General features: G+C 37.5%; 2 protein-coding genes across 2 annotated transcripts in view; both read left to right on the top strand.

The window, feature by feature from the left end:
* The window catches only part of LOC108432638 (mucin-2-like), a 32,769-nt gene extending 22,794 nt beyond the window's left edge, over window positions 1–9,975 (top strand). Inside the window, exons 25-30 of the mRNA XM_037543069.1 lie at window positions 1,170–1,292; window positions 6,835–6,982; window positions 7,144–7,184; window positions 7,304–7,447; window positions 7,551–9,766; window positions 9,865–9,975. Of these exons, the coding sequence (XP_037398966.1) occupies window positions 1,170–1,292; window positions 6,835–6,982; window positions 7,144–7,184; window positions 7,304–7,447; window positions 7,551–9,766; window positions 9,865–9,975 (2,783 nt within the window). The remainder of the gene's footprint in view (window positions 1–1,169; window positions 1,293–6,834; window positions 6,983–7,143; window positions 7,185–7,303; window positions 7,448–7,550; window positions 9,767–9,864) is intronic.
* Window positions 9,976–14,193: 4,218 nt separating this feature from the next.
* On the top strand, window positions 14,194–15,377 carry LOC119264432 (salivary glue protein Sgs-3-like). The gene is made up of 3 exons (XM_037543068.1): window positions 14,194–14,224; window positions 14,502–15,263; window positions 15,370–15,377. The coding sequence occupies exons 1-3, from the start codon at window positions 14,194–14,196 to the stop codon at window positions 15,375–15,377; spliced, it is 801 nt and encodes a 266-aa protein (XP_037398965.1).
* Window positions 15,378–15,417: the final 40 nt, after the last annotated feature.

Here is a 15,417-nt window from a genome sequence, read left to right as displayed (position 1 = left end):
AGCACTGATTGTGACTGGATTATGATCAGATCACTCATACCATGTTAACACAATTGTTAATGGAATGTGTTTTTTTAAACAAACACACACACACACACACACACACACACACACACACACACACACACACACACATATGAAAATATGTGAATATACAGTATCTCACAAAAGTGAGTACACCCCTCACATTTCTGCAAATGCAAATTTCTACAAATACTTAACAACATATTTTAGTAGTTTAAGGTATTTACACCATATTAAGGTCAAAATGTGTCACGCTGCTCTCCGCTTTCAGTCTTTTAATGACTTTTAAACCTCCTCACTGATCTTTCATGCTTAAATAATTCTTCTAAAACACATGCTTTACTGAATTAATGCAGCATAAAACATATTGTCGCTGTTCGGTCAAAACTTCGGTCAAAGTGGTAACTTTGCAGGAGAAGGAAAAAAGTTCTCAACTTTGAATGTAAATCAATAAACTAAAATATGTAAGTCATTTTGGAGCATTCCTCTGGTCTATTCATCATGACGTTTTAGCACACTGTAAAGAGCAGTTTTTTTAGTTCTGTAATTCTGACAAAAGTTGAGATTCAAGCTTTTGTTCTAACAGCAGTGATATACACCAAAATTATTATTCTGCATAGGTTATTTGTATTTTTCACTCTTTTTCTATCTTTCTTCTTTAACTTCTTTCTTTGTGTTCCTTCCTCCATTCTCCATTCATCCATTCTATTCTTCCTTTCTTCCTTCCTCGATGAGAAATATTTTTGTAGTAGTTTGTTTGTTCAGTTTTCTGGTTTTTATCTCTTTTCTTTCTTCCATACTTTCTTTTGGTGTTCTCGTTAGTATGTTGTTATATTTGCCTTTATTTCTTCCTTCCTTGTTCTTGTTCCTTGTTTTAAAATGTTTCTTCCTTTCTTCTTTCCTGTTTTTCTTTCTTTCTATTTTATTATATTTGAATTCTTTGACTCATTGCTTTGAATTTTATTTTCTGATCATGTTTGCCTTGGAAGCACTGAATTTCCTTTAGGATGCAAAAACTTGTTTTATAGGGCAAATGGAATAAAGTGGGTAGTGAAACTGTACTAAAACTGTGTTATACAATGTTGGCACAGGGTGTCATTGTCTTTACTTGACAAGCAACTAACTGGTGTGAATCCTTCCTGCAGCTTTGTTTTGTGACTACTATAACTCACCTGATGGCTGTGAATGGCACTATAAACCCTGTGGGCAGTGTGTGAAAACCTGCCGTAACCCTTCAGGAGACTGCTTCAATCAAACTCTAGTAGAAGGTAAGACTTTGCTAGCCATCAATCTTTAACGTCCTAAACACTCTTTATAATTTCTTTCTTTTTACTCGATTACTTGATTTTAGTCTCAGCACCAACAATAGGACAGATCATTGTGAAAGTCGTTTTAGTAAGTCTGAACATACCAGTATATAAATAACTATAGTGTATTAAACTGGCTTCTACAACACAACATTTTAATGTGTTTTGATTAAATTTGAAATTGAACAAACACACTTTTAGCTCATAGTCTGTATTAAGCTTATAGTGCATAGGGAGTTCCCTGCTCCAGTCATGGAGGGTTTGATGGTTTCCCTGTACAAACACACCCATTTCAACTCATCTGTTAGTTTTCTAGTGTAGTTGGTATATTAAAGCAGTAAAATGATCAAACTGTGCTGGGTCGCTCTCTAGGACCAGAGTAACCCTGCCTTTCTTAAGAGTCATATCCAGTGCTCTTTATTCAGATTAGCTCAATTAGCTCAATCTGAGCTGACCCCTCTTGCCACCCTAGTTCTGTATCCCTTAAATATCCTTGCTCCTAGAAAGATGCAATAAATCAAGGCACACCTCTGCATGCACAAGCCACTTCCGTGTTTCACCTAAAAAAAGAGTATTTAATACAGGTGAACAAACTAGATTGAATTTCATATCAATATCATATCGCTGCTACATACACAGAAGTTCTGAAGTAGTTCAGTATCAAATATACACAACGGTTTGTGTCACTATCTTGCTAACCTGCCAATTAGCAATGATAACGATAGGTACACTGGACTTGCATTCTGTAAAGATGTAGGCAATGCAGCTAGTACTAGTAACAACAACAACAACAACAACAAAAGAACAACAACAACAACAATAATAATAAAGAATTATTATTGTTAGAACAGAATTATTATTATTATTATTATGATTGTTGTTGTTGTTGTTGTTGTTGTTGTTGTAACAGATTAAGCCCAAGACTGGGACACATCATTTTTCAACAACAAGACTTTTAGTAGTCAAGACCGAGACCGAGAGTAGATTAAGATTTTTTTCAAACCAATAAACATCAACAAAGAAATAATAAATAAATAAAGTTAAGAAAGGATCAACCTACAGATTTTTTTATACACAAATAACAAAAAAATATATACACCATCATAATGTTCAACCCCAGTGGGCCAAGGCTGGTACTGCAGTTTTTTTAAAAACAAAAATTTGTCACAATATAAACATTTCATCCGACATAGTTTCAAATACATTCAAATGTTGTTTGTTATTTGCAAAAATAAAGCATTATATTTATATTGAGCTTGTTATTGTTTTGGCAAAATGTTAGCTATTAATACAGGAGTGAACATACAGCACTGGGCTTCATGTGCAAAGGAGCTGAAAACAAATGAAACCCAACAACTTCCACTTAAAGATCAAACGTAGTCAGTATGTATCTAAACCTGTTGAACTGAGCCAGAACTCCATTTTCAGCTTTCTTCTCTTCAGCCTGACATCCAGCACTCTGTGTGTAGCTGAACAGGCTTCTCATTAGGTGAGCCAGAAAAAGGCAATCTGATCACTTATATCTGCAGCAGCTTTTGTAGCCATTTTTGTGAGCTCCAAATGTTTGGTGAGCCCTGATGTAGAGAATGGACTGTTTTAATCTATTTATTCAGGTTCTGTTGATAGCCAATAATGCAACTTCCAGTTACCTCAAACAAAGGCATTGCTCTCTGCCTGTCTCGACAACATTACACCTTACTGTGAGATGGAAATAAGACCAAGTCCAAATGAGGTTGAGACTTGAGGTCTACAGCACTAGAAATAGAAGAAACTATTACAGTTACTGTTTGAGTGGATAAATTAATAAAACTAGTAAGTACAAACACACACACACACACACACACACACACACACAAAACATTTTCAACCCTCAGGGTTGAGGGGGAGCTGAAGCCTATCCCAGCAGTCAGTGTGCAGAAGGCAGGATTCACCCTGGACAGGTCACCAGTCTGTCGCAGGGCAGGCAGACAGACATATACATCATATATGAGTATTAAATGAAAATGACATAGATTAAATTAAAGAGATACAGCAACTGATTAATTTCAATTAAAAGTTAAATAAAAGAGCCATTTTCAAATAATTTGTAAAAGTGTGCACTGAACTTGACTGTCTAATAAAAGGTAGGATTGAGTTTCATAGTTTAGAATCAGAACAGAAAGAGACCTCCCCACTTTTTTGGGGGGGATTTTACAGAAGGTAATTGCAGAAGGTCAGTATCTGCAGACCTAAGCTCACATGTTGGAGCCATTTAGAGCCAAGTAACAGAACTTCTATCCCGAAAGACACAGACAGCCTGAAGTTCTTTCAAAATGGTGTCATATGAGCTCTCTTTGTTGTTTTTGTTAGGATCTGTGCTACGGCATTTTTATTTGTAGTCCAGTATAAAGAGCATTACAGTCATCAACTGTGCTTGTAACAAATGCATGAACAAGTTTCTCTGCTTTGCTCTGAGATAGAAAAAGCAGATTACCAATTTGCTCACTTTAAACATTAGATTTGTCATTTAAATTTATGTAAACAGAACACCACTTTTCAGGATCAGTTCACTGCAGTGTTCGGGTGTGTATCCTGCTTGCTAAGCTATTGTTATTTTAGCCATCCAGGATGCAGACCCAAACAGCACAGAACAGGTTTAAATTTAAAGAACAATTTCAAAAAGAAATTGAAAAGAAAAGAACAAAAAGAAAGAATTTAAAAGGTTTAAAGAACAGGTGTTGCTCCTTTGGTTAGGCTGAATAGAACCTTAACACCAGAAATACCATATAATACATATTTTATATATATATATATATATATATATATATATATGTGTGTGTGTGTGTGTGTGTGTGTGTGTGTGTATACGTGTGTGTGTGTGTGTTACATTACCGTGCTAATATTTGGAGATGATTTGAAAGTATTAAGAAAGGGAATAGTGCCCAACACTAGTATACAAAGCAAAACAGCCTAGCTTCACACAAACCAGCCTTCTCTGAATTTAAGCATCAACGATCACTGTTTCAGTTCAGTTCAGCTTTTTCTTGATTTAGAACCGTCTTAATTTTCAGAAGGAATGGAAATGTATAATTGCATGTCATCAGTTTAGCTATAAAAATGTATATATTTCCTGATGTGAACCTTGTGGGACTCCACAAGAAATGTTAACTTTTTGTGGTGAATGATTTTTTCAGTGAAACTAAAACCTGGCTATTCATCAAACATGATTTAAGCTAGTGTAAACCTGTGCCTGAAAGGCATACTCAATGTTCAAAACGGTGAATAAGATTTTTTTTTTTATCATCAGTATCAAAAGGTGGATTAAGATCTAGTAAGACCAAAATAAAAGGATTTTGTGCATCAGAAAAAAGTCAGAGGTCTTTTACATAGACATTACATTACATAGACTAGTGCTGTGCAAGTTTCAGTACCTGTTTCATCCTCCATGCTCAGAGATAAGCATGCTTACTTTCAGTGTAGCGCTTTTTTGGATTCATGTTCTTTTAACAGGCATCTTATTTAAAATTCAAATATTTGAATGAATAATAATAAATATCTTAACAAATTCAATTGTTTATATTGGAAGTTTGGTTTGTTTATATTTGGAAATGTGCTAGTGTGTTGTTCATATGTTCATACTCATTGTGTGAGTTTTAGATAAATAAAAGGCTAATAAAGGAATCAGAAATCAAATCAAAATTAGCCATAAGAATTCATTATTGGTGCATCACTAGTATTAACCCAACCCTAAGAAGCATGTTCTGATACTTTTTAAGTATGAGACACAGTGCACCTCATGTTTGAAAAGGCTTCATCTAATGATACAACAGATTTTTAGTACTGCATCTCATTTAGGTGTAAACAATATAGTTTCAGTTGCAAGGATTCAATGGGGTGCTTTGCTCCCTCTTCTTGCACTCCCAACCACAGATGACTGTGCCAGGCAGTTGCACCATGCTGACGACACAAAATTACATACATTTCTGTGTCCTTGAAAAACTGAAAAGGTAACTTTATTAGCGCAGTTTGACTTGTGCTCAAATAGCTCCTAATGCACAGTCAGAGGACATTGTCTGTGCTTAGAAAATATGCTGTTCTTTCTCAATGCAATCATAGTGTTATTGATTTAAACAGTTAGCTGAAGTCTCATCATCATCAAGTTCTTAAAGGCACACGCATTTTGTTGTAGGTGACAGGTTTTAGTAATTAAAAGTGTAAAAACTACAAGAACATACAAACATTACTCCCAAAAAAGTTAGGACAGTATGTGAAATGCAAAAACAAACAGAGTCAAATATTTGTAACTTTGTTAATACATATTAATTCTGATATTGATGCCTGCAATATTTTCAAAATGTTCTCAGGTAGTTTAAGACTAGAAACATTGTGAATTGTTCAGAAAACATCCTAAACAGGTGCAATTATGTTTGGGTATGAAAGTAGAATCCAGGAAAGGCAGAGTCCTTTTATAAGTGAGGATGGGTCGAGGCTCAAAATGCATCAGCAAAAAATTCCACAGTTTGAACACAATGGCAGATTTATTGTTACATTAAGAGTAAATAGCGTGTCAGTGACACGTTTGCTTATTTATAAACAAGGATTATATAATCGTTTTTGGCCACATGACAAACCTTCTGACTGCTGTTGTTGGAGAACAGAGGAGAAAAGAAAAACTTGCTAGAGCAGGATTTCAGATCGGCAGATTTAACTGGAACTGTACTTAAAACAACCTCCTGCAGCAAATACTATGCTTCTCAAATCCCCTTCCTGTCTATGTAATTTAGCTTGTAATTCAAATAAGTGAAAAGGAATGTGATATGCTGAGATTCTAACTACATGCTTGATTTTTATAAAAATAATTGTTTTGACCTTTAATATTAGTTTCAATTCACAACAATTTCACAAAGCATTTGATTACACATATGAAAATGACATTTTACTAGTAAAATTCATTCAAAATTCATAAAAGTGATTTTTACTGGTCAAACGTAAATGTCCAAATCAAATTCCTGGCATGCAAAATGAAATATTTACCAGCTGAAATCAAATTTTAACTTGTGCAAATTGAATTCCTGAGATCAAGAATAAATAAGAAGTAAATGGTGAAAGAGCTGGCCATATTATTTAGAATTTCAGCACTAATTAATTTTCAATTATTATAAAAAATAATACATGTATGATTTTTAGATTATTATTGAATTGATAAATTAAATCACATTCTTAAATACAATTCCTAAAATTAAAAATTGTCTCCCATTGAAAACGTGTGGCGCATTATGAAGCACAACATACGACAACGGAGACCCCGGACTGTTGAGCAACTGAAGGTGTACAACAAGCAAGAATGGGAAAGAATTCCACCTACAAAGCTTCAACAATTAGTGTCCTCAGTTCCCAAACACTTATTGAGTGTTGTTAAAAGGAAAGGTGATGTAACACAGTGGTAAACATGCCCCTGTCCCAACTTCATTGGAATTAGGGTTGTATTATCATTATCTCTTAATATTGTGATTTTTTTTCTTAGGATGCTTTCCCAACTGCCCCTCAGAACGTCCATACCTGAATGAGAAAACCATGAAGTGTATTTCAAAGCCTTACTGTGGTTGCAATATAAACAATCAGCATTACGATGTTGGCCAACAAATTCCTTCAGAAGATGTCTGCAAAAAATGGTATAAAACAAAATTAAAATATTTTCTGATCCTTCTTTATCTATATAAGTGATGTGTAAGCACAAATGTTAACATGTATAATGTTAATGTTAACATGTTAATGTTTGTGATGTGCAGTGTCACTTTTGATATTTAACAATAATCAACCATTTTTTGTAAAGCAACTGCTCCTTAGAGGGTCCTTCATGTTACAATGAAAAAGGTCAGTAAACGTTACCAATAACACAATGTTTATGACTTTGCAAATACCAGAGACATTGCAATTTTTGCTTTGAACTGACTCAATTGTGCTTTATCACTGTCAACATCCTGTTGACTTAGGAAAAGTACTAAACACCACAACAAATGGGAATGGAACATGTTTCTCTGCTGAATGTGGGCCCAATGGAGAAATTATCAGTTATATGTTTATATGCTACACCTCTACCACCATCTCAACTACCAGTACTACAGTCACAACAACTGGTAAGTAGTGCAGTTAAAAAAAAAAAGTCAAATACACAACCACAAAAACAAGGTTCAACAACAATAACTAGTACATTAACCATTTCAACCACACCTTTTATAGAAAGAAAATCAACGTCAAAAACAACAAAAATAACCACTACATTAACACCCTCAACTACACCTGTGACAGCGAGCACATTAACTGCAAAAACTAGTCCAACGACAACTGTGGGAAGTTCTTCAACGCAGAAGACAACAAGAATAACCACTACATTAACCCCTTCAACTACACCTGTGACAGTGAGCACGTCAACTACAAGAACTAGTCCAACGACGACCGTAGGAAGTTCTTCAACACAGAAGACAACAAGAATAACCACTACATTAACCCCTTCAACTACACCTGTGACAGGGAGCACGTCAACTACAAGAACTAGTCCAACGACGACCGTAGGAAGTTCTTCAACACAGAAGACAACAAGAATAACCACTACATTAACCCCTTCAACTACACCTGTGACAGCGAGCACGTCAACTACAAGAACTAGTCCAATGACGACCGTGGGAAGTTCTTCAACACAGAAGACAACAAGAATAACCACTACATTAACCCCTTCAACTACACCTGTGACAGGGAGCACGTCAACTACAAGAACTAGTCCAACGACGACCGTAGGAAGTTCTTCAACACAGAAGACAACAAGAATAACCACTACATTAACCCCTTCAACTACACCTGTGACAGGGAGCACGTCAACTACAAGAACTAGTCCAACAACGACCGTAGGAAGTTCTTCAACACAGAAGACAACAAGAATAACCACCACATTAACCCCTTCAACTACACCTGTGACAGCGAGCACGTCAACTACAAGAACTAGTCCAACAACGACCGTGGGAAGTTCTTCAACACAGAAGACAACAAGAATAACCACTACATTAACCCCTTCAACTACACCTCTGACAGCGAGCACGTCAACTACAAGAACTAGTCCAACGACAACAGTGGGAAGTTCTTCAACACAGAAGACAACAAGAATAACCACTACATTAACCCCTTCAACTACACCAGTGACAGCGAGCACGTCAACTACAAGAACTAGTCCAACGACAACCGTGGGAAGTTCTTCAACACAGAAGACAACAAGAATAACCACTACATTAACCCCTTCAACTACACCTCTGACAGCGAGCACGTCAACTACAAGAACTAGTCCAACGACAACCGTGGGAAGTTCTTCAACACAGAAGACAACAAGAATAACCACTACATTAACCCCTTCAACTACACCTGTGACAGCGAGCACGTCAACGACAAGAACTAGTCCAACGACAACCGTGGGAAGTTCTTCAACACAGAAGACAACAAGAATAACCACTACATTAACCCCTTCAACTACACCAGTGACAGCGAGCACGTCAACTACAAGAACTAGTCCAACGACGACCGTGGGAAGTTCTTCAACACAGAAGACAACAAGAATAACCACTACATTAACCCCTTCAACTACACCAGTGACAGTGAGCACGTCAACTACAAGAACTAGTCCAACGACGACCGTAGGAAGTTCTTCAACACAGAAGACAACAAGAATAACCACTACATTAACCCCTTCAACTACACCTGTGACAGGGAGCACGTCAACTACAAGAACTAGTCCAACGACGACCGTAGGAAGTTCTTCAACACAGAAGACAACAAGAATAACCACTACATTAACCCCTTCAACTACACCTGTGACAGCGAGCACGTCAACTACAAGAACTAGTCCAACAACGACCGTGGGAAGTTCTTCAACACAGAAGACAACAAGAATAACCACTACATTAACCCCTTCAACTACACCTGTGACAGCGAGCACGTCAACTACAAGAACTAGTCCAACGACAACCGTGGGAAGTTCTTCAACACAGAAGACAACAAGAATAACCACTACATTAACCCCTTCAACTACACCTCTGACAGCGAGCACGTCAACTACAAGAACTAGTCCAACGACAACTGTGGGAAGTTCTTCAACACAGAAGACAACAAGAATAACCACTACATTAACCCCTTCAACTACACCAGTGACAGCGAGCACGTCAACTACAAGAACTAGTCCAACGATAACCGTGGGAAGTTCTTCAACACAGAAGACAACAAGAATAACCACTACATTAACCCCTTCAACTACACCAGTGACAGCGAGCACGTCAACTACAAGAACTAGTCCAACGACGACCGTGGGAAGTTCTTCAACACAGAAGACAACAAGAATAACCACCACATTAACCCCTTCAACTACACCTGTGACAGCGAGCACGTCAACTACAAGAACTAGTCCAACGACAACCGTGGGAAGATCTTCAACACAGAAGACAACAAGAATAACCACTACATTAACCCCTTCAACTACACCAGTGACAGCGAGCACGTCAACTACAAGAACTAGTCCAATGACGACCGTGGGAAGTTCTTCAACACAGAAGACAACAAGAATAACCACTACATTAACCCCTTCAACTACACCTGTGACAGCGAGCACGTCAACTACAAGAACTAGTCCAACGACAACCGTGGGAAGTTCTTCAACACAGAAGACAACAAGAATAACCACTACATTAACCCCTTCAACTACACCTGTGACAGTGAGCACGTCAACTACAAGAACTAGTCCAACGACGACCATGGGAAGTTCTTCAACACAGAAGACAACAAGAATAACCACTACATTAACCCCTTCAACTACACCAGTGACAGCGAGCACGTCAACTACAAGAACTAGTCCAACGACGACCATGGGAAGTTCTTCAACACAGAAGACAACAAGAATAACCACTACATTAACCCCTTCAACTACACCAGTGACAGTGAGCACGTCAACTACAAGAACTAGTCCAACGACGACCGTGGGAAGTTCTTCAACACAAAAGACAACAAGAATAACCACTACATTAACCCCTTCAACTACACCTGTGACAGTGAGCACGTCAACTACAAGAACTAGTCCAACGACGACCGTGGGAAGTTCTTCAACACAGAAGACAACAAGAATAACCACTACATTAACCCCTTCAACTACACCAGTGACAGCGAGCACGTCAACTACAAGAACTAGTCCAACGACGACCATGGGAAGTTCTTCAACACAGAAGACAACAAGAATAACCACTACATTAACCCCTTCAACTACACCAGTGACAGTGAGCACGTCAACTACAAGAACTAGTCCAACGACGACCGTGGGAAGTTCTTCAACACAGAAGACAACAAGAATAACCACTACATTAACCCCTTCAACTACACCTGTGACAGTGAGCACGTCAACTACAAGAACTAGTCCAACGACGACCATGGGAAGTTCTTCAACACAGAAGACAACAAGAATAACCACTACATTAACCCCTTCAACTACACCAGTGACAGTGAGCACGTCAACTACAAGAACTAGTCCAACGATAACCGTGGGAAGTTCTTCAACACAGAAGACATCAAGAATAACCACTACATTAACCCCTTCAACTACACCAGTGACAGCGAGCACGTCAACTACAAGAACTAGTCCAACGACGACCGTGGGAAGTTCTTCAACACAGAAGACAACAAGAATAACCACCACATTAACCCCTTCAACTACACCTGTGACAGCGAGCACATTAACTGCAAAAACTAGTCCAATGACGACCGTAGGAAGTTCTTCAACACAGAAGACAACAAGAATAACCACCACATTAACCCCTTCAACTACACCAGTGACAGCGAGCACGTCAGCTACAAGAACTAGTCCAACGACAACCGTGGGAAGTTCTTCAACACAGAAGACAACAAGAATAACCACCACATTAACCCCTTCAACTTCAACTGAAATTAGAGTGTGGACAAAATCTGTGTACACACCTGAAACAGCACCAAATGTGTACAACACAACTACAAGTTGTATCTGCACATACGGAAACAACAGTTTTCCTCCAGGCAAGTACAGTACTCATACCCTCTAAGCACCAAAAGGTATAATGATAACTCAAACACCAAAACAACAATACCCTATTTTTGTATATTATGCATAATGACTAAACCAGACACATTAATAAAATGAAATTATTGTGGCTTTACTTTTTCCCAATCTTTGCTTCATACTGAGATGAATTAAAGATCCAAAATGCAGCAAATTAAAAAATAAAACAACAAAAAACAATAACATTATTAAATCAATTGGAGAAGAAAAAGATCCCAGATATCAAGATATGGCCTAAAGTCTTATTAGCTCTGTCAATAACATGAAATGTGTGAAAGTAGCTCTATTCAAGAAGTGAACAATAATAACAGTGAAAGCTCATGTTATTGGCAGTAACCTTGGGTCTGTCTGAACTTGGAGAATCGGCCTGTTTTAAGCAGAAACAAGCCAGTCCACGCACAGGCACGCATTGCACAAGCACATATAAAGACTAGTGCCAAACAGTTCGTTCTGTCTCGCTCAGTGTTCAAAAACTGTTATAACTCATGTGAAATTGTATCTACAGTGAGAATTATATTGCTCACATTCTTCCTTTAAACATCTAATAAAAAAAAGCAAAGAGATTAAAACTCTGACCTAAACTCTGTTTTATCAGTGCCTAAATGCAATAATTAAAAAACTACAGTGCTTATAGATCAGTGTGACGATGGGGAGCAATGAGGCAGAAGCGACTTTTATTTTTGGCAAATCCAGGTTCATATACGAAGAGCAGGACAGACAGACATGACAAAAATGAACACAGAACTCCAAACAGCATAAACATAAAACAACCAGCACAATCAAACAGAACAAACAAAGACCAACAAGAAACTCAGGAAAACACAGGGCTTAAATACAAGGGTTAACAAGACAGGCAGAAACACATATGGAAACAATCAGGGGCGGAGTCACAAAACAAGGGCTGGACTAAAAACCAAAACAAAGAAGCACATGGACAGGACAGGGAAGTAAACACAATAGGAGCACATGGACAGGACTGGGAGGGCCCAATCATGACAATCGGTTTGTGACCTGCGCTGCACAAGTAATGTTTGAATTTCAAATAATTTAATCAGGCTTAAATAATGCTCTTTTACAGATCCCAACTAAAGAGTACTAATTTGCATGTGAACTGTAGTAGATTCTGTGTGGATAACTGTATAGATGGAACATGCAAAAACAAGTGAAAGCAATATTTAAATGAGGCTTATGCCTCATTTACTATTATCGATAGTGAGGACAAGTTTGGGTTTCAAAGACGTTTTTATTGAAGTTCTTGAGTCAGCAGAAGAGGTAAAACTAAAAAACTTGATGGAGATAGAAAAAGTACAGTTGAAAAAACAAAAAAAGAAATACAGAATGCAATAAAACTTTGGAAATTATTCAGTAGTGTGTTGATCAACTGTAAGCAGTTGCTGAACAGAAGGGCTGTAGTTTTTTTAATTAATCTGATTTCATGACTGATGAAGTTTACTTACAATAGATATGAAAGTGGCAATATTTTTTCCATTCTGAACAATTGTTTCTTTTTTTAAGCTTACAATGCTTAGAATTTCTCGGGACGTTCCACGATTGATCTGTTTCACAAGCCTGACTTTTTAAACCACATTTTATCAGTAAGCAAGCTAGTATAATTCCTCATCTGGAACATAGCAACTACAGATAGAAATGATCATTTTAAACCAAAACACTAAAAACAACATAATAGGCTAGACACCAAAAACACAAACAGCCATGCTGCGAAACACTCATGCAATTGGTGCCTACCCCTCACCGCTATTAATTGACACACATGCTCATCTTAAAATTACTTTGAAGTTTTGGAGCTTATCTATATGCATTAGCACCTCTTATTTTTCACCTCTAGAGGAGATATATTTGCCTATTTGTAGGCAAAACCTCAAAACTGTCATTTTGCTCTTTTTGAAAGACGTAATCTTCCATAGACCCTGTTAGCAAGGTGTAAAATACAGAAGGTACTGAGGGATCCAGGACCCCCTAACTAACCTCTTGAATCCCCTGTGTGTGGATGTTATGTTATGGTGTCCATATGTTCAAATACAACCTCAGTGAAGGTCATTGTTTAGATGCTTTACCCAAAGTCAGTGTCTTTGGTAGTCTTACCAACTCATGCAGCACTAGTCTGCTTCAGGGTGGCGCTGCAGCAAACTGGTTCAATCGGTTGGTCCTTCATAGCCTAGCAATTGTAACTATGCCTGGGATACATCTGATAAACTATAACAATATACTGCAGCATATCTGTGAATCTGAAAATGTCTCCAATTTCTCAAGAGTTTGGTGGAAAGAGTGAATTAACTGTTGCTCATTTCTCAAGCCAAAGACAAAAGAGGAGACATGTAAGATCTCAGTTAATGTGGGGTAGAGCATCTTATCAAACTAGAAGAAAGCATTTCTAAAAAAAACTCTCAAGCCAAACATTTTACTGCCATTGAAGCTAGCATCAGCACCACTACTGACAGTGAGTTAGCAGCCAGCCAAATCAGGATCCCCAGAATACCAGGGGGTATTGTACACATTGCCTGTTAGTAGATCAGTCTGGACATTTTTTCACGCACAGACCTTTAGTAAATCAAGGTCTTAATATTCTAACGAAAATCAAGGTTTTGCAGTGTAGATCCAGGTAGTTTTCTTCCCATAACATGGCATGTTTCTGAGTAAAAAATACTTGTTATACTCATTAATACTTATTACTAATTGTATCTGTTAGTATATGATTTTATAATAAAACGTTACAACGTTACGAGAGACCAGGTCTGTAAGCAGGCTATGGTGAGGAAAGACACCAAGGGATTTGGATGTGAATAAATTAATAATAACTGCTTGGTAGGCGGGGCTAAACAAATAGTATGTAATTGGTTAATATTATTTTATCTTATCTATCTGGCCAAAAAATAGATGTTGGTTACAGGATGGCAAAAGTCTTTAATTTTTAATGGAAAATTACTGAAAAACAAGAATTTTGTATTTTAAAAGTATTTCAAATAATATGATGAATGAAGACTGTGGTCACTCCATTTTTTTTCTGGCACAAATGAATTGTCAATCATTTCATTTTTATCCAATTCTATATCTAGATTCTTCCGTGTATAATGTACCAGATGGAACAGGGTGGTGTATCACTGCTTATTGTGATGCAGTGTGCAGCGTCCGTATAACTAGAGAACCTTGCCATTCAACTGCTCCCCCTTCAACAACAAAACCTACTACTACTACGAGTATTACCACCACAACTACTGCTACAAGTACTCCACCTTCTACAACAAGACCTACTACCACTAGGAGCATTACTAATACTACAGCTACTTCAAATACTCCACCTTCTACAACAAAATTTATGACTACTAGGAATATAACTTCTACAACTGTTACAAGTACTCCACCTTCTACAACAAAACCTACTACTATGAGCATTACTACTACAACTACTGCTACTTCAAGCACTCCACCTTCTACAACAAAATCTACGACTACTAGGAATATAACGACGTCAACTGCTATTACAAGTACTCCACCTTCTACAATGAAACCTACCACTACTAAGAGTATTACTACTACAATTACTGCTACTTCAAGTACTCCACCTTCTACAACAAAATCTACCACTACTAGGAATATAACGACTACCACTGCTACTTCAAGTACTCCACCTTCTACAACAAAACCTTCCACTACTAGGAGTATTACTACTACTACTGTTACTCCAAGTATTCCACCTTCAACAACAAAACCTACTACTATGAGCATTACTACTACAACTACTGCTACTTCAAGCACTCCACCTTCTACAACAAAATCTACCACTACAAGGAATATAACGACTTCAACTGCTATTACAAGTACTCCACCTTCTACAATGAAACCTACCACTACTAGGAATATTACTACTACAATTACTGCTACTTCAAGTACTCCACCTTCTACAACAAAATCTACCACTACTAGGAATATAACGACTACCACTGCTACTGCAAGTACTCCACCTTCTACAAT

Source organism: Pygocentrus nattereri, chromosome 11 (genome assembly GCF_015220715.1).
Source record: "Pygocentrus nattereri isolate fPygNat1 chromosome 11, fPygNat1.pri, whole genome shotgun sequence".
Taxonomy (NCBI): Eukaryota; Metazoa; Chordata; class Actinopteri; order Characiformes; family Serrasalmidae; genus Pygocentrus; species Pygocentrus nattereri.
Note: the sequence above shows the minus strand (reverse complement) of the source record. Positions and strands in the feature narration are given on the sequence as shown.

Coding starts and splice junctions, on each gene's coding strand:
- LOC119264432 (XM_037543068.1), top strand. CDS start 14,194: ATGGTGAGGAAAGACACCAAGGGATTTGGAT. Junction 14,225..14,501: donor AGACACCAAGGGATTTGGAT/GTGAATAAATTA, acceptor TTCTATATCTAG/ATTCTTCCGTGTATAATGTA.